This window comes from Sylvia atricapilla, chromosome 15 (assembly GCF_009819655.1).
Source record: "Sylvia atricapilla isolate bSylAtr1 chromosome 15, bSylAtr1.pri, whole genome shotgun sequence".
In the NCBI taxonomy this organism is placed as follows: Eukaryota; Metazoa; Chordata; class Aves; order Passeriformes; family Sylviidae; genus Sylvia; species Sylvia atricapilla.
Window position 1 is genome coordinate 7734457 of NC_089154.1, and position 20402 is coordinate 7754858.

Consider the following 20402-nt stretch of genomic DNA (forward strand, 5'->3'; position numbering starts at 1 on the left):
CTTTCCTGCCTCTTTCATCACCACCCCCTCCCTGGTGACCCCATTTTCAGAGGGATAAAGCGAGCAACCCAACCTCATTTTTCAAATCTGTTGTAAAGTCTGATTAGAGGAGTGAGGCGCATGTGCAGCCTGCTGGGCCTGGGCTCTGCAGCCTTCCTACCCATTCCTGCCCTGCAGGTACTGTCTGGCCTCTGCTTGTGTCACTGTCCCTCTTGAGGATCCTCCTCAATAAATTGGAGTCCTGTGTGAACAGCTTTTTCTCTCTGCAGATGTGCCAAGGATGTAGGTGCAGCACAGCATGGGATGGCTGCTGCCCCAGCAGTGGTTGCTCTGGGATACCTTGTGTGGTTTCCCTTCTGTGCAGGGAAAGCTGCACCTCCCTGGCTGGGGTGGCCAGAGAAGATAGTGTTTAGGATGAGCAAGTAATGCATAGTGGATTCTTGGTACCCAGTGGAAAAAATTCTCTGGTGGCCTGTGCCACTCCTGTGCTTCACAGGGTGCTGATGGGAAGTAATTTTGCTCTACCTGCATGATGCTGATCAGGCCATAGAAGCATCTGTGATTTGGATGTCCTGATCCTGGCTGAGTCCTGGAACTGTAGACCTAGATTAGCATGGAAGACCTGCATCAAATTTTTGGGAAATATGTGACCTCATCAAAGCCGCAATGAACAAGACAGAGTGTGTGGGCATTAGGAGACTAAGTTCTTGTTTTGCTTCAGCTTGAACAAACAGAAGATTTCGTGAGGGCAGCAGTGTCAGATGCTGTGAGGCAGGGGTAAGTGGATGGAATGGCCTGGGGCCTGCATTAGCTGTTGCTCACTGTCTCTTCTCTCCACAGAACATCGTGTCCAAGAACGCGATGCAGTACCGTGGGAACGCCCAGCACGATGCCCAGGAGTTCCTACTTTGGCTCCTCGACAGAGTCCACGAGGATTTGAACAATGTGGTGAATTCTGGTGGTATGCCTCCACTCAAGGTAAGGGATGTGCTGGGAGGCAGTGTGGGAGTCTAACTTTGCACACAGGCTTTCCTTTTAAAGTAGTTCTCCCCATTGGCTTCTCAACTATAATAGTTGAGAATGAACAAAAGTTAAAATAATGTTTGTTTCTCCCCTGGAAATGTAACCAGCTGTTCCACTAATCCCTGACAAGTGCTCCCTGAGGCAATGGTGTTTGAGTGGCTCTGCAATAGCCAGCAGGTGTTGGTTACCAGGGGAATGCCCAGCCTTGTCAGGTGTGAGCCTGGTGCCCTTCCCTGGGCTGCCCTGCCCACCCCAGATTCCTGCATGCCCACCCCTTGGAGCAGAGTGTGTGTGGTAGTTAAAATGCTTGTGGCATTTTTCCGGTGATTTTGGCTGAGGAAGGCAAAATTTGACTGGTGTTCTGGAGCCAGCTGCTTGGTGCAGCCCCCACACCTGGGTGTGCCTCAAGGGTCTGTTCCTCTCTTTTAGCCACCGCTGGAGGATGATGTGCTGCTTGAGGGCCCAGCCTTTCCCATCAGTAGCACTTTTGTGCAGGAACTCTTTCAAGCCCAGTACAGGTACGGTATTATAAGTTTGCTGAATGTGTGGGTGACCCCAGTAAAATTCTAAACTGACACTGGCTCCCAGTACAGTTGGGACTGGTGTCATTGTGTTAACAGCTGTTTCTGAATTCCTGCTGAACTAAGACATTGCTCTAGAGGAAAGAGAGAATTTCACTGCTGCAGATTTGGTATGTTCTGTGTAAATCTGCAGTATGCACACCTCTTCCTGTGCATCCTGAAAGCGAGTCAGTGCTTCATGAGCAAAGGCTTAGGAAAGCCTAGTGCTATGGGGATGACACTGACTGTCAGAGGGAAGAGCCCATGGCAAGAGGTGCCTGGGAGTTAAGGATCCCCAGTGTGTGCAGAGTGCTTGTCATCTGGCACTTGGGAATCCTGAGCTGAAGTTACCATTGTCCCTTCAGGGCTTTCCCTTGAGTTTCCCTACTTTCTGGGAAGAGAGCTTTCTAATTTCAGAGCCATTGGAAGAGAACAGCTTAATCACCCCTGTTCCTTGATGGCTTGTGCCTGTAGTGCTGGCATAATTGTAATTGCTGGGCTTTCTTCCCGGTATTTGCCAACTTTTCCTTTACAAAGGAGAAATCTTAAGCCTGGTCTAAGACACAAGCCATTGTGAGGTGCAGATTGATTCTGAATGAGAATAGAGTTTTGGAGAATGAGAATGGACTCTAGTCTGGAGTTTTTCCAGACAAAGGAGCTGCATAGGAGCTGTGTGCACGCCAGTGCTGACTCTCTCTGTCCCGTCACTTCACCTCTCTCCAAAGACAAAACTCTCCCAGGGTTTCCCGTTGGATCTGCTGTTGGTGGATATGGGATTTGATGGTTTATACATTCCCAGTGAAGTGAGATGTAACTGTGCCCTGTTCTCCATGTTTGTTTCAGGTCCTCCCTGACGTGCCCTCATTGCCAGAAGCAGAGCAACACATTTGACCCTTTCCTCTGCATCTCGCTGCCGATCCCTCTGCCGCACACTCGGTATGGGACAGTCCTGAGCATGACCTTGGCTCTTCCCCTGCATGTCATGTGCTTAACTTGCTGCAGGGACAATACCACAATACCAGCAAAATTTCTGATAAGTCATTAAAAAAAAGGTAGATAGGACCCTATGGGGATTGAATGTTTTGTTTTGCAGGTAAAATGGAAAATTGAGCCTTTTACTTGTTTTAGAAAGGCCTGTCCTTCCTGTAGAATTAATTTTGGGAGAAAAGGTCTTTGCTTCCTATTATCTAATATTACCTAATATTCCTAAATATTTTTTGCTTTTCACTTAATTTATAGCATTTTAAAAGAAAGAAAGGGAAAAGGATGAAGCACATTGTTTTTTTTAAGAAGAGCCTCACTGATCACTTCAGTTTCAAAAATGGAAAAATCTTTCCTGCAAAATATTTTGCTTTTTTGAGAGACAGCTGATGTAAATAAAGAGAAAAGCTTCAGGGGAGGAAAAAGATCCAGGAAAATAGCATCCAGAAAACTTGTGTAGGTTCCAGAAGCAATGGAACAGAGTAATGATAGGGCAGATTAAACGTTGCTCTGTCACATTTGCCCTGGAAATCCCTGCTCCACCACCAGGTGGAGGCTGAATGAGCCCAGGGGAAGGTGTCCCTTCCATCTTCTCTCCCCAGTAGTGCTGCTGGCTGTTGTTGGAGGCAGGATTGAGGCAGGATTGAGGCCTGAGAGGCTGCCTGTTCCCAGTAGCAGCTCTCCAAGTACTTCAAGGTACTGTCTTATACTGACTGTCCCAAGCTTCCTTACAAGATCCCTGTTGGAAAACTGAGTGCCTTCTCATAAACAGTTTTGGTTTTAACTTGTGGGCCTTTTTTTGAGATGTTCTGCTTGTGGGAGCAGGTAACACCAGGCCATGTAGTAAGAAAGGAGTCTGTAAATCAAACACCCTTGTTTCTCTGCAGCTGAGCACAGCTGCAGTGTGAGGTAGATCTGGACAGTGAGGAGGGCCCTGGATGTGCCCAGGCTGGGCTGGGGCTGCTCCAGGCAGTGCCCAGAGGTGCTCAGCCCAGCCCAGCAGTGCTCCATGCTCTCCACAGGCCTCTGTACGTCACCGTGGTGTACCAGGGCAAGTGCTCACACTGCATGCGCATCGGGGTGGCCGTGCCCATCTCCGGAACGGTGGCCAGGCTGCGGGAGGCTGTCTCCTCGGAAACCAAGATACCCCTGGAGCAGGTAACAGGCTGGGCTGCTCCCTGTGTGTCCTCCCTGCAGTGGGAGGGAGAGTGGAGGCTTTTGTCCCTTGTTGGATGTGTAGGAATCAAAATTTTCTGCCTGTGGTTGAAGTGAGGTAGCGGTGGAAATCTGGATCATGCTTTTCCCTGTGCATTGGCTGTTTGAATCCTAGTGATGTTGGAATAGCCCTCCATGGAGTGTGCAGACCTGCCTGAGCCCATGGTGATTCGTGCATGCTGGCAGTGAGGCAATCACTGAGCACCTATGGCAAGTTCCGCTATATGAAGAGCTTCAGGAAAGCTGTTGAATCCCACCAAAACCTTTCTATACATTGCTTTTACCCCAGCTTCTCATTTATGGCTGTCCTTTGCCCTGTTCCTAGCTCCTGGCTGATGACAGGATGTCTTGAGGAGTGCTGGAAAATCCCAGCTGAGAGGCAGGGCACTGAGCTGAAATGGCAGGTGGTTTGATGGGTTCTGGTTTGCTCCTGCTGCCTGCAGATCGTGCTGACAGAGATGTACTACGATGGGTTCCACCGCTCCTTCTGTGACACCGATGACTTGGACACCATCCACGAGAGTGACTGTATTTTTGCCTTTGAGACCCCAGAGATCTTCAGGCCTGAGGGCATCCTCAGTCAGAGAGGTGAGTCAATAACTCTGCTTAATGCCCACCTCAGGTGACTAGCCAGGGAGGTTTGTGTGGGAAAAGAATGAGTCCCACAAGCTGTTGATATTCTGGTGTATTGATTTCAGGTCTGACTTTGTCCAGGCTCATTCCAGAAGATTTAATAGTGTTGTCAGCTGGGAGGTTATCAAGCAGTGTTGTACACTCCTTTCTGCCTCTTCTCGGGGCAGATGCTACAGGCCAGGCTGGCTTAATGTGAAATGTCTTGTCAGGCTTAATTTAAAGACCTGCTAGGGACCAGATGAAGCCACTGAAATTGTGTTATTTAAAATCAGATTGCTAGTGATGAATAAACAGTCTCAGGAATGAACAAACACTTTCTCTTTCCAAACTCAAACTCCTTGGCCTCTGCATGTCCCCTCAGTGAAAGGGAATTGTGTCCTGGGCAGATGGAGTGTAATCAAAGGCAAATTTTATTATTGAAAATAACAAGTTTGGTTTCTGGCACTTCAGTTTTTCTTGCGGGCAGTAAAAGCTGAGAGTGCTTGTACAACCTGCTGTGAAAAATCAGATGGGGAGCACTTGCATATAATGTCCTTCTCTAAAGAAACAGTCACCGTGAAAGGTAGTTGTTCTTTGAAGTCTTTGTACAAGTGATGAAAATGCTTTTGATTCCATACTGATGTGCTGCTCTGTAGCCCAAAGAGGGCTTCCTGAGGGGGGCATCAGGGCACTAAAGGCAAATGACATAATGAAATGTTTCCTGTCTTCTGATTTTTCAGGAATACATGTGAACAATAACCTGAATAACTTGAAATGTGGCACTGAGCACTCCCGAACAATAGCATACTCTCAAGGAACAGTGAAGCCTGGAAAACTGGAACAGTCCTGTCCTAAACTAGCAGCAAATGACAAGATTGTCTTGCTGGTGTGTAACAGAGCGTGCACTGGACAGCAGAGCAAAAGGTGACTGGCAGCAGCATGGTTGGAGTTACTCTTCTGGCTGCTTCCTAAATTGACCTAGATTTTACTCTCCTGTAGTACAGGCTCCAGGTGAAGGAGCAGCAGCTTTGCATCCCTAGCTCATATCAGGTGCTAAAGAGCATGTTGATCAAAAAGCATTAATCGGTGCAGCAAAGTATTTCTAATTTTAGTGTACTTTAGGTGTTGCATTACTGTAAAGGAACAAGTGCAGCCCAGTTGGGAGGATACACCACCTTTGGTTTGAGAGCACCATGTTTGACCAGGCCCTGTTATGGGTGGGAATTTTAAATTGGAGCAAAAATGAGGGGAGGGAGAGAAGTGAGAAACAACCATGCCAAAGGCATTTGTATCAACTGGAGCCTGAGAACTGCCTCAGCCTCTGAAGCTTCACAAACTTCACATGAAGTTCTCCTGTGTACTTTGGGGTTCTTATTGCTGAACAGGATAATCTTTTAATTGTTCCTCAAATGCTCCTCCTTCCCATAGGTTTGGCTTGCCCTTTGTGTTGCACTTGGAAAAAACAATTGCTTGGGATATTCTGCAGAAGGAAATACTGGAGAAGATGCAGTATTTCCTGCGGCCTGCAGCCTGCTTGCAGGTGAGACAAATGTCCTCTCTGGTCACCAGAGAGGAGCTGTTGGATGCACAGGTTCCATTGCTGTACCTCAGCCCTCTGTCAGCTCATTGGCACAGGCATATTTGAGACCTTGTAAATTTGCATTCTCATGTCAAACGTGTTCCAGGGTGAAGTCTTTGTCAGCCAGTGCTGAGAGCAGTTTGCATGTGGGCAGGTTGGATTGGAGCCACTGAGGTGGTCTCTGTTCTCTCTGTTGCAGGTTTGCCCATTCAGCTTGCGAGTGGTCAGTGTTGTGGGCATAACATACTTGCTACCTCAGGAGGAGCGACCCCTCTGCCACCCAACAGTGGAAAGGTGAGCTGGCCCTCGGGTGCTGGGTGCTTCCCAGGGGTGGAGAGAGGTGTGTTAGCTGGGAACTCGGTGTTAACCATGCAGAAATGAACAGGACTGGACTGCAGAGGCCCGAGGAGCAGGGAAATGAGGGAGCATCCTCAGGAAGCTGTGTGAGAATACCTCAGTTATGTGTCATGCCATCTGGAGTCTGTCTGCCCTGGAAATGGGGAACAGAATGAAAATACTACTCCCACGATTTTTAATTTTTTTCTTGTGCCTGTTATTCTTTGAAATGTTGGTAAATGCCTGTTCTGTAACAGGTGTATATTGCCTTACAGAACTCACATATTTGGGTGAAGGCATTTACCAGCCTTGCCAAGTGTTTTGCTGTGTGAATTCCTTTTACTCCTTTGCAAACTTGATCTGTGGGAGTGGAGGAAGGATGAAGGGCTTGTGGAGAGAAATTACATGCATGTAGAAGATAATGTAGACTTTGGATTGAAGGATGATCTGACTTATGTTTGCTCCTCTCTGCAGGGCATTGAAGTCGTGTGGACAGGGGGGAACTGCTCATGTGAAATTAGTGGTAGAATGGGACAAAGAAACTAAAGATTAGTAAGTATGAAATAAAAACCCTTTAACTGTGTTCACCTCACAATTGCTGCTTGCAGCTCGTTTGTGTGAACTGTGCATCCTTCAGCAAATATGAGACCACTCAAACTCCACCTGTGCCCAGCCCCTGTCTGCAGGGACAGGCTGGCAAGCAAGGGGATGTGCTGGTAAATGTGGTGTCTCCCTGATGCAGCTTGTTTGTGAATACAGAAGAGGAATATATTCCAGACTCTGAAAGTGTCCGCCAGCAGAGAGAGCTTCATCATCAACCTCAGATCTGCACTTTATCTCAGTGTTTCCAACTGTACACCAAAGAGGAACAGGTAGGTACAGACTGTGTACTCTGGCTTGTTCACATGCTGCAGGAACTCCCTCACTCCAGAGCAGCTCTTTTCTGCAAACATTGATTCCTTGTGACAGGAGAATAGATTTGTGACACAAGACTAGTTATCTGTGCTGGTAATGGAGCTCCTCTGCAGTGGGAAGATTGTGGGAGGTCCTGCTGCTGGGTTCTTTGCTGCCCAGATGTTGGTACAAGAATTTAGTCCTCTCTTTAGCAATTTCCTTCTGTGAAATATTATAAATATGAAGGATTAGGACAGTGTGGCTTCATGGGAGTGTCCTGGAGCAATTGTGTTCCCAAGCTTGAGCAGGGCTGGCGTGGGGTCAGGCAGCTCCCACTGAGTGCAACCCCTTTGAACAGCAGCACAGTGACCACTGAGCTCAGTTCTGCAGGAACAGGGCTGCTCCTCTGCTCTGGCTCTGCTTGTTGTGTGAGGCTGAAGAGACAGGAGTGGTGATGTACCACAGGCAGACTAGAGAGGGCTCTGACCTGGCCCTTGCCTGGCACATGGAAGCCATCTGAAAATTCTTTTGGCAGTCTCTAATTTGCTGTACAAAGGGCTTGTCTGGAGTTAGTCTTTGGACCCAAGACTAAGCTGTAATAATTTGGCAACCTCTCTTGTTTTTTTCAGAGGTGTAGGAAGAGTTGTTTGACAGCTTAAATCTCTGTGGCTGCTGAGTTCTCTGAGCACTGGGCTGTGGAGGGAGGCTTTGTGGGGGACAGGGAGGGTCTTCAATGTGTAACTCTGTGATGTTGGGACTAAGGAAGTGGGTTTCCAGAGGGGACATCCAAAGTACACCTTTCTTCTTTCTGTTCTGATGTTTTTCTGCTTTTTTTCCTTGCTTTTTTTCTACTGCTGGTTTTCTTGTGAGAATGCTTTTCAGGCTGCCAAGCCTGCTTGCTTTTTGCCTTGGTTTTTCCTTTTCCTCCTTCTCCAGTTCCAAGGCACTGGTGTTTATAAGGTGCAAAAAGGTCTTCTGCACAGCAGCACTGGCTGAATTCTGCCTTGCAGCAGGAAGTGCCTCCTGAATGAGGCACAGGTTTCTGCTTGTCACTCTGAAAAGCATCATTGGGAACCCTGCATTTCCAGTGAGCTTATAAATGCTGGAGGGAGATGAGGCAGAGGGCTCAGTGTCTGCACTGAGCTTGGGGCAGCAGAGGAACAGTGGTGTGGTGTGAGCTGCCTTGACATTTGAAAACCAATACCCACTCCTGCCTATTTTTTGTAGCTTGCCCCAGATGATGCATGGCGCTGCCCACACTGTAAGCAGCTGCAGCAGGGTAGCATCACACTGAGCCTCTGGACCTTACCTGATGTTCTCATCATACATCTGAAAAGGTTTCGACAGGTAAGGGTGCTTGTAGTGTTGCTGGAGGACTGCTGAGTGATGTGAGTAGACTCCCCTCTTTAGAAGCAGCCGTTCTGCCCTGTGTGTTCCTCACCTGGGGTTTTCCCAGGCATGGTGGCCTTGACTTCTGCAGCTCATGCTCTTCTCTCTACACAGGAAGGAGACCGAAGGATGAAACTTCAGAACATGGTTAAATTTCCCTTGAGTGGCTTGGACATGACTCCTCATGTTGTGAAACGCAGCCAGAGCAGCTGGAGCCTGCCATCGCACTGGTCACCCTGGAGGAAACCTTATGGCCTCGGCAGAGATCCTGAGGACTACATCTATGACCTGTATGCTGTCTGCAACCACCATGGCACCATGCAAGGGGGGCACTATACAGGCAAGTGTCCTGCTATGCTATCCCTGGTGTAGCCTTTCACAAAGAAACTGGTTATATTTCTGTATGGGGTCAGAAAGGGAGTCACAGATGGGAGCAGTGTCACAAGTTACAGAAGGTGAAGTGAACAGAGCCATCCCAAATAATGTTCTATTCTGAGCAGTAATGTTGGACAAAGTCCTGAAATGTAAGCTGTTTATTGTGTTCTGGCAGCCTCAGGCTTCCATCTTGCTGGTCAGACTGGAAGATGATGCAAGAATAAATCTGTTCCTCGCATTGTCCTCCGAGTCCATCATAGCAGATAAGGTTATGTTGAATATCGTACAGCAAACCTGAGAGCGGTAGGAGTGAGGGAGTCTTACAATAATGTATTATTTCTTAGCATATTGCAAGAATTCTGTTGATGGCCAGTGGTACTGCTTCGATGACAGTGAAGTTCAGCAACTTTCTGAAAGTGAAGTCTGCAAGCAGACAGCTTATATCTTGTTCTATCAGCGACGCACAGCGATCCCCTCGTGGTCTGCCAACAGCTCGGTGGCAGGTAAGCCCCACTGCACTGTTCGGGGTGGTTCTAAGTTCTCTTTCATGGATAGTTTGTCCTTCTGGAGAATTTGCTACCCAGCTCTGCTTAAACCCTCACTCTTGTGTCCCAGAACTCAGCGAGGCTTGTTTGAGTCTGGCTGTGTGCCAGAGGCCATGGGAACTTTCCATCTCTTCTGCTAAGGCAGTTTTGGCAGGGAGGCTGCAGAGGTGGGAGAAGCCCCTATGCCCCTAGAGATGACTGCTCAGAGCTGCCCTTGTGCAGGATATCAAATCGTGACTCGCTCCTTCCCTGTGGCAGCACTCTCAGTCCCGAGGAGGCACCAGTAGTGCATGTGTTGATGGAATCCACGGTGAGCTGTGGGCAGGTGCAGACTTGGTGACCTGCCCCCGGTAAAAGAGATTTTTGTGACATTGGGGTGGCAGCTGAAATGCCCTCACTGTCTGCATGCTGGTATTCACAGCACACTGGCACAAGTGCAGTCCTGTCTTCTTGTTCTGACCATGAATCCTCCATAGAGTAAAGCCCCATTCTCTTGGCAGTGTCTGGGTGCTGGGGCCTTGAGGGCCAGCTCCAGGCTCAGGTGTAGTGAGCAGAGCAGTGCAGTAGTGCCCAGCTCCAGGCTCAGGTGTAGTGAGCAGAGCAGTGCAGTAGTGCCCAGCTCCAGGCTCAGGTGTAGTGAGCAGAGCAGTGCAGTAGTGCCCAGCTCCAGGCTCAGGTGTAGTGAGCAGAGCAGTGCAGTAGTGCCCAGCTCCAGGCTCAGGTGTAGTGAGCAGAGCAGTGCAGTAGTGCCCAGCCCCAGGCTCAGGTGTAGTGAGCAGAGCAGTGCAGTAGGAGCCCCCTGGGCTGCCAGGGGTCTGTGTGTGTGTGTGCAGCTGCTGACGTGTGTCCCGGCCCCTGCAGGCTCCACCAGCTCGTCGCTGTGCGAGCACTGGGTCAGCCGGCTCCCCGGCAGCAAGCAGCCCAGCATCGCCTCGGCCGCCTCCTCGCGCCGCACCTCGCTCGCCTCGCTCTCTGAGTCCGTGGAGCTCACCGGGGAACGCAGTGAAGATGATGGTGTGTATCATTGTTGGGGAGAAAGCTGGGCCACTTGTCTCTTGGCTGCAAGATCCTTACTAAAACAGCTGTGAAATCTGTGGTTGCAAGGGCCGGTAACTCCAGCAGCTGAGAGAGGCAAGAGCTGGCTCAGTAGGAGGACAAGTGGGCTTCTGCCTCATGAAAGGTTGGAGGAACCTTAAGGAGGCTTTCAAAGAAAGCAAATGCCATCAACATAATCTCTCAGTCAGGAACTTCTTGTGCTTGCGTTCTCTCTGGGTCTCACTGCATCACCTTTGCAGGGCTGACACACTGCTGACAGATTTAGCATAGAGGGAGATGCAAATTCACTCAGGTATGCAAGTTACTGTTCAGTTCCTGGCTTTGCCTGGTTCCTCCATACGTTGCCTTTTAACTTCTGAGAATGTGGAGCTTCATGGTCAGTCAGAGCTGGAAGCTGGTGTGGAGATGTCACTGCTGCTATGCTGTGAGAGCTGTCAGGTCTGGCTATGGAAGTCACACTTCTAAAATACTTACATTTTGTATTTCTAAGTACAATTACATCACTTGATCTAGAGGGAGGAATCCTACTTTGCCTTTCACAGAATGCTCTGGGAAATATTCTTTAACACAGAATCATAATCTCAGCTGGTGATTTGACCAGTTTCAAGGACTTTTGAGGTGCAAACGTTGTGTTTGATCTCCTGCTGCTCAGGGATGAGAGAAGAATCTGAGTTATCAGTTAAAGGCTTCAGAGAGTTACTCCTGGGTGACCCCTGGCAAATAACAGTTGTTGGATTCCTCATTCAGCTTTTGTGCAAGAAGCTGTGCTTGCAGCCTGCGTGGAGAGACACATAGTGTGGTGTGGGTGGACTGCTTGGCTCTCATGGGGAAATGTGGATGGGTGGGGTAAACCAGCTGCAGCCTCGGCTTTCCCATTGAGACTGTCACTTGCTTTCTCTGCAGGAGGATTTTCAACTCGACCATTTGTAAGGAGTGTCCAACGGCAGAGCTTATCATCCAGATCCTCTGTCACCAGCCCCCTGGCAGTGAGTGAAAATGGTGTCAGGCCCTCGTGGTCACTCTCTGCAAAACTGCAGTTCCGCTCCAACTCCCCATCACGCTTCTCTGGAGATTCCCCAGTACATACCTCTGCTTCCACTCTGGAGAAGATTGGGGAAGCTGCTGATGATAAAGTCTCCACCTCATGCTTTGGCAGCCTGAGGAATCTCTCTAGCAGCTACTTGGAGCCCTGTGACAGCAGCCGACGAGAGCACAGGACAGCTCGCAGAGCCCCTTTGGCTGTCATGGAAGGGGCATTCAGGGAAGAGTCTGTTGTAAGGACATCTAGCTCAGACCTTTCAGATGGGTATGGTAAAAGCTCTGTGCAGCCAGACAGAAATCACCCTGCTTTGGACCCTTTTGATAACAACAATCAAATTGCCTTTGTTGACCAGAGTGATTCTGTGGACAGCTCCCCAGTGAAGGAGGTGAAAGCCCCAGCTGGGACGGGGCTGGCTGCAGAAAAGGCACATGACACCCCTAAAAAAGGTCACAGCTCCAAAGGAGCTTCTGAGCCAGATAAAAGTTTGAGGAAGGGAAGGACAGTCTTAGCTACCCAAGAGACCAAAGTCTCTCACTCTTCTCCTCCACTGAAGAGTTCTCAGAAAGCTTCCCGGTCTAGAAGTAAGGCAGACTCTTCTAGGGTCAGCGGGCGACACGGGTCTCCTGCTCCCACTCAGGCTAGGAAGGACCACAGCACGAAGCCCCTGGAGGCATCTGTCCCATCAGCTCAACAGAAGCAGAAGTCAGGTTCTTCTCCATCCTCCACAGCTGCCAAGAAAACCCCATCAGGCTCATTGACTAAGGGCTCTTCCTCTGGGAAGAGCCGGACTTCCGACCGCAGCCTCAGCAGGGAGGGCTCCAAGATCAGTCTGGGGTCGGACAAAACGAGCGTTACCAGCAGCTCCAGGACGAGCTCTCCACGGATCAGCCACTCCAGGAGTGACAGCAGGGCAGTGGACAGCAGGCACGTGCGCAGCTCCTCCATGGCCAACCTGCGGTCCCCAAACGTTGGGGCGCGTTCGGGGTTGAAGAGGGACAGCAAGTCCGAAGAGAAGGGTTTGTCTTTCTTTAAATCAGCCTTAAGGCAGAAAGAGACACGGAGGTCAGCAGACCTGGGGAAGACGACAATGCTTTCAAAAAAGACAGGGAGTGTCAGTTCCAAGTCAGGCAGTAAAAATGTGCTGGAGGACAAACCAGAGAAAGGTGGTGTCCTGCCAGCCTCTCAAACCAATGCCAACATAGCTACAAAAGAAAAACTTGTCTCAAAAGATGCCACATCTAACAAACATTCTCTGCTATCCAGTCGCAAGTCCAAGTCTTCCCAGCTAGATCCCGGAGTCCAGTCTCCTCCTTCCAGTGGCAAGCAGTCTGCTGACAAGCCACTGAAAAAATTACCTTCCAGCATGCAGGTGTCTGTACGGCCTTCTCTGGAACCTCAGTGAAATGCTGCAATCCAGGTGTCTTTTCTTCTGCTGAGAAGCTAATTTATTCTGAGCTCTTGTTTTTTGTTCATGTGCCTAATGTATGTTTTGAGGAGAAGTTAACTGCGAGTTGTTAAAGCGCCTTTGATTCTGCCATCAAACCAAATAGCCACAGGCAGCCAGCACTGGTGCAAGTAGCCTAGCTGGAGTCATTGTTGAACATGAATGCAGCTGTCCCATAGCACTTGTACAGGAGTCTCTGTCGAAAGTGCAACAACTTTCTTCAGATTTGAGGGTTGGGACCTGAACCCCAGTTGCACTGACACTAGTGTGCTTTGTAGAGCTGTGAACTGATATTCCTTTGGTCTTGTTCTGAGTGGGCTGTGTCCACACTGGTGTATGGCCTTGTTCTGAGCTGTGGAGGATGCGAAGGAAACTGGAGAGACTGTCGCTTCTTTCTGCTCTCAACTCTCTCTCCCTGCTCCCCTCCATTTTCAAGCTTTCTAAAGGGCAATATTTCAACACTAATGTTGTTTCTCAGGTATATACTCAGCCAGTATAGGAGGGACTAGCATTAGTGACGGACAGAAAGGTACCTGTGTGTCTCTGTGCGCGTCTGTGTAATAGATTTAATTTTTGCATTCCAACACCAGGAAGTTTGAAATGTAACCTGCAGTTTTTGTTGCTGTGTCTTTGAAGAGTTTTGCTTTGTCCATACCTTAGGCAACCTCTACCCTGTCCTGTTTAACTACTTTCTTCTGAAATGCTGTGCTAAACAACAGAAGAAATCCCTGGGCAGCAGCTGCTGGCCAGCTCGTCCTGTGGAAGCAGTGCCATGGGAGAGTTGTGTCTACACACCTGGATGGCTGTGATGCTGTCAGGATGCCCCTGTTCAAACTCTTGGGAAGCATTTCCTAATGTGCTCAGACCCTTATCATAGTGGTGTAATTAAGCCTTCTTTATCTCTTAGGGGTGATGTTTAGATCAAGTGTTGTCCTGCCCTCTCTGAGCATGCTTTGACAGGCCCCTTTTTGTGGGTTGGAGGGGCTGTACCCAAACCCCCAGAGCAGTTTTCCTGTTCTCCAGAGCGCTGTGTTCTTCTTTCTGGAGTGCTCGTCCCCTCCGCCTGGGTCTGGCTGCCACGTGTCCCTCAGTGGAAGGTTCCCCTTCTTGTTTGGATGACAACCTCCATCAGGGTCAAAACACTACATCTACTGATGTCTTTGTTTACATGCCCTTCTTACAGGGGAGATTCCTCAAGTTCTGTAAGGTTCCTCTTAAGGTGGATTTCTTAAGTCCTTTTACATATATGTGGTGTAATCTTTTTTTAAAATTCCCATGAGTTTTTATTGATGTGCTGCATATCCTATATGTCCACAGCCTGTCATGTAGGTTGTGACAAGCTGGGCAGTGTGCTGGGCACTCTCTCTGCTGAGTGAGGTCTGTCCCTGTCCAGTGCAATGGCAGAGCTTCTCTGGGCATAGCTTGGGGCTGGGGACTTGTGTGCTCTGTCCCTTCAGCATAACAAACTGGGCTGTGCCACCTCCCTTGCCGAGGTGCTGCTCGCCCTGCAGGCAGCCTTGTCCCCAGGTCTGCTGTGCACCTTGCTGCTCTGTGATCAGTTTTCTGCTCACCAGAGAGCTGCAGCAAGCTTGGGAGGGAAGGGTTGGAGGTAGCTGGCTCCTTGGAGTGTGTGTGGGGCTGAGCTGGGATGAGACCCCCATCGAGCTGGGGTCAGTGTGTGGGGATGAGCCCACCTGTGATGTAACCCTTGCAGTGTCCTGGTGATGTCCTGCTGCATCCCTTTCATGTGCCCACAGCCTGCACATATAATGCCCTGACTGTTCCAACCCAAACATAACTGTCCCCTCAATGCATTCCCTCACTCAGGCATTGTTTCAGTCTCATTTATTGCAGCAACAAGAAGCAAAGATTGCATTGCTTGCTTCTGAAATGTATGACTTGGATTATTCTTGGATTATTTTCTGTTATATCCAGCAGAGCAGATAAGACTTGCTTCACATTGCAGTACTTAAATTACTCCCTGAAATGTTGATGTTGAAGTATTTGTTTAAGGTTTTATCTGTATTAAGGTCTTACACTGTGTTGGCTCTTCTCTTGTAACAACTCTTCTAGCAAGAATGTAATTCCGGTGGCTTATGCTGACTCGGTTCGGGATCTTTTAATAGACAGAACTACTTTCTGTGCATTTTGCCATGGACATTTGTGAAAGGTTATTTTTATCAAGTCACATTTTTTTCCCCATGTCATCACTCACTGAAGGAGTTTAAACTGGAAGCTGGTGTGTGGGTTTTGGGGTGGTTTTGCTCCTGTGCTGCATGCCCGACTGAAGGGAATTTGAAGCCATGTCCAAACCCATGTTTTAGCTGAAAACACCAGTTCAGTGTTTGTATCTGAAGCAAAACAATGGAGCTGTCATTTGGGTAAAAGGGAGATGGAGGTCCTGGTATTCCAGCAGCTGATAAAAGTAGTTGAACCTCTGCAATCCCATGAGATGTCAGTCTCACTCTCTTTCTGCACATTCTCCATAATTCCTGATGCTAATTGCTGCCAGCTCCAGCACTGTCTGCTCTCTTTATGCTGCCAAACTGGATTTCTCTGTCCCTCTGGAACAGCAGCTCTGGTGCACAGGCTCCTAGCTCTGCAGAGTGTGAGTGGGCAGGAGGGGCTGCACTGACAGTACCCTTGTCTCTGAGCGGGTGGGATGCTGCTCCTCTGGTGGGTTTTCTGCTCAGGAGGGCTTGGCTTGGAGTGTCCTCAGGCGAAGTGTTTGACTTACCAGGATGCACCAGAGTTCATGTGGGGCATGAGACACTCACCAGGCAAAAGGTCACGGTGTGTGTGCAGTGTGGAGACTGCAGCCCCTGCTCTGTGTCCACTCTGCATCAGGGCCCTGGGGAACAGCCCATGTTGCTGCTCTGCCTTTTGGTGTTGCACATCTTCAGGAGTAAATGAGCTTCCTTGCACAGGAGAGGGTTGAAGGGTGTGAATCTGGGAAACTCTGTTCACTGGGGGTGTTAGTCAAAGCCTTGTTGCTGTTACAGTCATGACTCCATCAATGGAGTAGGATAAATGTTTCTGAAACAGAATGTAGGTTATTGCAGGCCCTTCTTAAAGGGATTTGGGGAAAAAAAATCAGTCTTCTCTCCTTGCTTTAAAGCAGATTTATCTCTTGTCCCTTTCATGTGTAGGAACTCTGTCCATGGTATTGTGTTGTCCAGCTGCCAGGATGTGGCATGGTACCAAGGAACACTCGAGAGAGGGATCTGCCAAGTCCTAGATGCCAACACCAGCATGGTTTTGCATATTGATCCTTCAAGCAGCAATGGCTTGAGGCTATTCTGGAGCAACTGCATGTACACGGTCATATCTTAAAGTTCCTGTTGGCCATCAGAAACACTCATGGCTGTAGAGGAGCTGGGCTCTGCCATCTCCCAGAGGCCGCTGCTGCCCAGGGACCTCCACCTCCCCTGGGTGGTGGCATGTAGGGCCTGGAAGTCTCATGGGATTCTGAGTGCATTGGGAGCAGCTGCTGCCAGGTCTGTCCTTCCCAGCCTGTCTGGGGATGGTGGGGTCTGGGACCTTCCTGTCAAGGTCTTGGAAGCAAAGGTGTGCCTCACAGTGATTGGAAATGCCTGGGAGGGGGAGGCCCAGCAGAGCTCCCAAACAGGTGGGCTCCAAGGCAAAGCAGGCATTCAGGCAGTGTTTCCAGTTGGCTTTGGGTTGTAGTCACCTGGAGTGTGACTTGTGTTTTACCCCACATCCCTAGTCTGCCACTTGCTCCTGCTCCTGGAATTGGCCCTCTGGGCGCAGGAGAGCAGCGCCTTCATTCCAGTGCTCAATTCCTACAGGAGTCACCTAGAGACTTTTTTTTACCCTTTTTGGGCTGTGTCTTTTGGATAGTGTTTAGTAGTAGTCAAGTTATAAGCACATTTTCAACGACGTATATTGAAAAGGCACCTTTTCTTTGTATGAATCACATTTGATGGACAATTTGGTGCCTGCAGTTCTCTGTAACTTGTGTCTCACTTCGGGTGTGTAAATTGTTAACCCTTTCAGACTTATCGAATATGGATTAATAAAAACAAGATGCTTAGGATAGAAAGCTAGCAGCTTAATTGCACTTCTCCCACTGCAAGTGCCCTCATCTGCTGTCGCTGCAGGGGTTTTGCTTTCTGAAGCTGAAAACTTGAGCATGACCAACCATTTTCCTCCGTGTGAGGCAGCTTGCATGGCCGTGCTGTCCCCGATGCATGTCCCTACTAACTATGCAAGCCTCTAGCCCAGCCGAGGTGTGCTCGGTGTTAGAGCTGCTCTGGAGCACCGCTTGGAGTCTGTGCTGCTGCCTCCTGGGGCAGCTGCTGCTGGCACACAGGAGCATGTCCCTGGGTTCCTGCTTCCTTTGCACATCTTTGACTCTTTCCTTTGCAGGATTCTGCGTTACTGACAAGGCTGGAGCGTAATGTAAGGTTAGAGGGATTGGAGCAGGGAAATGAGAACAAACTGATTTCTATTTTGTGTTGTTTTTCCTTTTGTTAGCAGGGCAACCTGCTCAGGGTTGTAGCTTGCCATTGCATGTAATGTAAGGGGGCTGTGAGGAGGGGCAGGCAGGCCCCTGGGGCCGTGTGGGCACACGGAGCTGCTGTGAGTGTCCTTGTGAGGGGAGCAGTTCCCAGCTGCCCTCCTGCTGCCCACACTGATCTTGGGGCTTTTCCTGCCTTTCTGGGGGAGCTGCTGGGCTGCCTGTCCGTGCTCCAGGACCCTGTGGTGTTGGGGTTTGAGCCGTGTCCTGTTGGACAGCAGGTCCCCCGGGGCAGCCGTGTGTGCTGCATGGCCAGGGCAGCTGGTGAGGGCTGGCCTGGGCTTCGTGCAGGTCCCAAAACTCCTCCTGGTTCTTGGCCCTGCAGCTTTGGTGCCCTCCCCTTGGTCAGCTGGCATGGAGAGGGTTTGGAAACAACATTCCAAATAATTTTACTGTTGGGTGTTGTTTTTTTTTAATTTTAGTTTCGTTTGGGGTTTTTTTGAATCTTTGTCGTTTGCCTACTAATCCAAAAGAATTTGGCAGTATCTAATGATACCTGTGGAGGGAACTGAAATTTAGTTTTAATCTGTGGTGAGATGAAAGTCCTACATGGTTTTCTCAACAAAAGCATCGTAAAGCAGTTACTATTAAAAGCTTTATTTTGTAAAAGAAAAGCACCTGAAGACTTGTACAATGTCTGTGTTAGATCTAAAGGCTTAGGGACTCTATTTTTTTAAAAGGTGATAGCACTCAATTTATCTGCAAATAGTGTTTTTTAAAAGACACAGATTAAAACTAAGTGTAACCACCAGTCCCGGCTCACTCAGCCCTGCAGCGCACACGCGCCGGCCTCAGGCTCGTGTGGCATTTGTGAGTGCAATAACCCCTTTGGAGGTGCTACATTGCCTTGGGTAGGGTAACACAAGGGAATCCAGGCCACAAGTGGCTCCATTATTGTCCTGTGGCCTTCCAAGTATGAATTTGTACAGATTTGCTCACCACCTGTGCCTCACCATTGGTTAAAATTGAATTTTAAGTCCTGTTGCAAGTGCAGTTTCTCTTCTGGACACAATGTCAGATTTTACACTGGAATATCTACAGTTCTCAAACTGCATGTCACATCACTGTACCTGGTACAGGGACGTGGGGCTTTCCCACACCTTTGATATTCTCCTCTGTATTTTAATGTTTTTGACCTGTACAGTAATTGGAAAGCAGGCTGTCTACTTGGGGTTGAACATTGTACCATAAATTTTAAATTATTTGAGGACAACTGCATGAGACTGTGTCAATGCCTTTTATTATTTATTTGTATGTTTTATTATTCGAGGTGTATGCACTTTTAATATGCAGAATTTATATTTTTATGTTAAAAATCATTTTCTTTCAGAAAGAAGAGTTTGAATATGAGGAATTGGAATTAAGTGCAAAAAGGGGAATATGTAATAAAATACAATAAATTTATTACTAGGCATCCTGCCTGAGTGAGCGTTTTTCCAGGCTGCGGGCCCAGGATGGGGGCACAGCCCTGGGAACTTCCCTGTGTGCCCCAGGGGTCCTTTGGGGAAACCAAACCCAGGGGCCTGGCTTTGGGCACAGACCTGTGTGCTGGAGTGGGGAGACATGGCCTCCTCCTTCCCCTGTGTTGTTCCTGATGCTTCTCTCTCCACAGACCATCAGTCCAGGTCCTGCGCTGCTCGGCCACAGTCCCGAGAGTGGATGTGGGATCTGCACCAGAGCCCTGTGCTGGTGAGTTTGGTCTGTGAGCCCCAGGGCAAGGGGGTGTGATCTGGTTCCTCTTTGGAGTTTGAGGGCTCACACCTGCTCAGGCAGAGGTGGGAGTCTTCCCTGTCCATCCATCCATGGCTCATATCAGGGCTCAGCCCCCCACATCAAGGGACTTCCCAGCACCAGGGCAGTCCTCTGCTGCCCCCAGCCCCATCCATGCCCCCTGCCACACACAGCAGTGAGGCCAAGCTCCAGACAGGAGGGACACATGGACCCAGGTCCTGTGGCATTTAGGGCCAGAGGACCCCCAGCCAGATCCCCACACTTCCAGGAGACCCTCAGACCACCCCTTCATACAACATGGCCAAAGATATTGAGGGCAGGGGTGGCTGCAGGGGCTTCTGCCATCACCAGACACTGGAGGCTTGAAGCTCCTCCAGCTCTGTCCTAATTAAAGACTATTTTTCCTTTAGCAGGGTGTGCAGCAGTGGCTCCAGACACGGAGGAGAGTGTGGCTATCAGATGGGAGTGTGGAGGGGCTGCTCCTGGTGCCACCTGCCTCAGCCCAGCGAGGATGAGGATGGAGCAAGGCAGGAGGAGGACAGGCTGCTGCTCCTGGCTGCTGAATGGAAAATCTCTGTCCTTGGTGGATTGTTTGCACGTGACCCACCCCTGGGCTGGGAGAGCTGCCCCAGCTGCAGGCACCAGCCCCTGCTGGGCTGCCCAGTCTCAGGGCAAATGGGGCACAAAAGGTTGTGGCAATCTCAGCTGTCCTCTGGGCAGAAGGATGCAAGATAATGTGTCCCACCCCATGCCTGGGGGCCGTTCCACTGTGGATTCAGGTCCTCCTGCTCCAGTGACTCCTCGGATCAGTGCATCAGGGGCTGGGCTGGGCTTCACAAACTCACCTCTCAGCACAATTTTTGATTCTCAAGGGTTCTTTTTCTCTCTCCTCCTCCATGCATATTTTTACAGGAGGGGACTGTTGCACAGGTGAGCAGCATTATCAGTGTGTGCCCCATGCCCCTTTGGCGCTCACCAAAGTGGAAGTTGTCAGTGACTTCCCCTTGTTCCCCAAGTCTCCAGATGGGTTGTCCTGATCTCCCCTTGCCTGGTGGTGGTTACAGAAATGGTGATGTTGGT

At 49.5% G+C, this 20402-nt stretch overlaps 1 protein-coding gene across 1 annotated transcript in view; it reads left to right on the top strand.

Moving 5' to 3' along the window:
- The window catches only part of USP31 (ubiquitin specific peptidase 31), a 29128-nt gene extending 10123 nt beyond the window's left edge, over nucleotides 1–19005 (top strand). The window contains exons 2-16 of the mRNA XM_066329984.1: nucleotides 841–978; nucleotides 1453–1541; nucleotides 2427–2519; nucleotides 3587–3722; nucleotides 4223–4367; nucleotides 5132–5315; nucleotides 5820–5931; nucleotides 6170–6264; nucleotides 6781–6858; nucleotides 7049–7178; nucleotides 8428–8547; nucleotides 8704–8929; nucleotides 9309–9467; nucleotides 10371–10523; nucleotides 11469–19005. Coding sequence (XP_066186081.1) covers nucleotides 841–978; nucleotides 1453–1541; nucleotides 2427–2519; nucleotides 3587–3722; nucleotides 4223–4367; nucleotides 5132–5315; nucleotides 5820–5931; nucleotides 6170–6264; nucleotides 6781–6858; nucleotides 7049–7178; nucleotides 8428–8547; nucleotides 8704–8929; nucleotides 9309–9467; nucleotides 10371–10523; nucleotides 11469–13009 — 3399 coding nt within the window. The 3' untranslated portion in view covers nucleotides 13010–19005. The remainder of the gene's footprint in view (nucleotides 1–840; nucleotides 979–1452; nucleotides 1542–2426; nucleotides 2520–3586; nucleotides 3723–4222; nucleotides 4368–5131; nucleotides 5316–5819; nucleotides 5932–6169; nucleotides 6265–6780; nucleotides 6859–7048; nucleotides 7179–8427; nucleotides 8548–8703; nucleotides 8930–9308; nucleotides 9468–10370; nucleotides 10524–11468) is intronic.
- Nucleotides 19006–20402: the final 1397 nt, after the last annotated feature.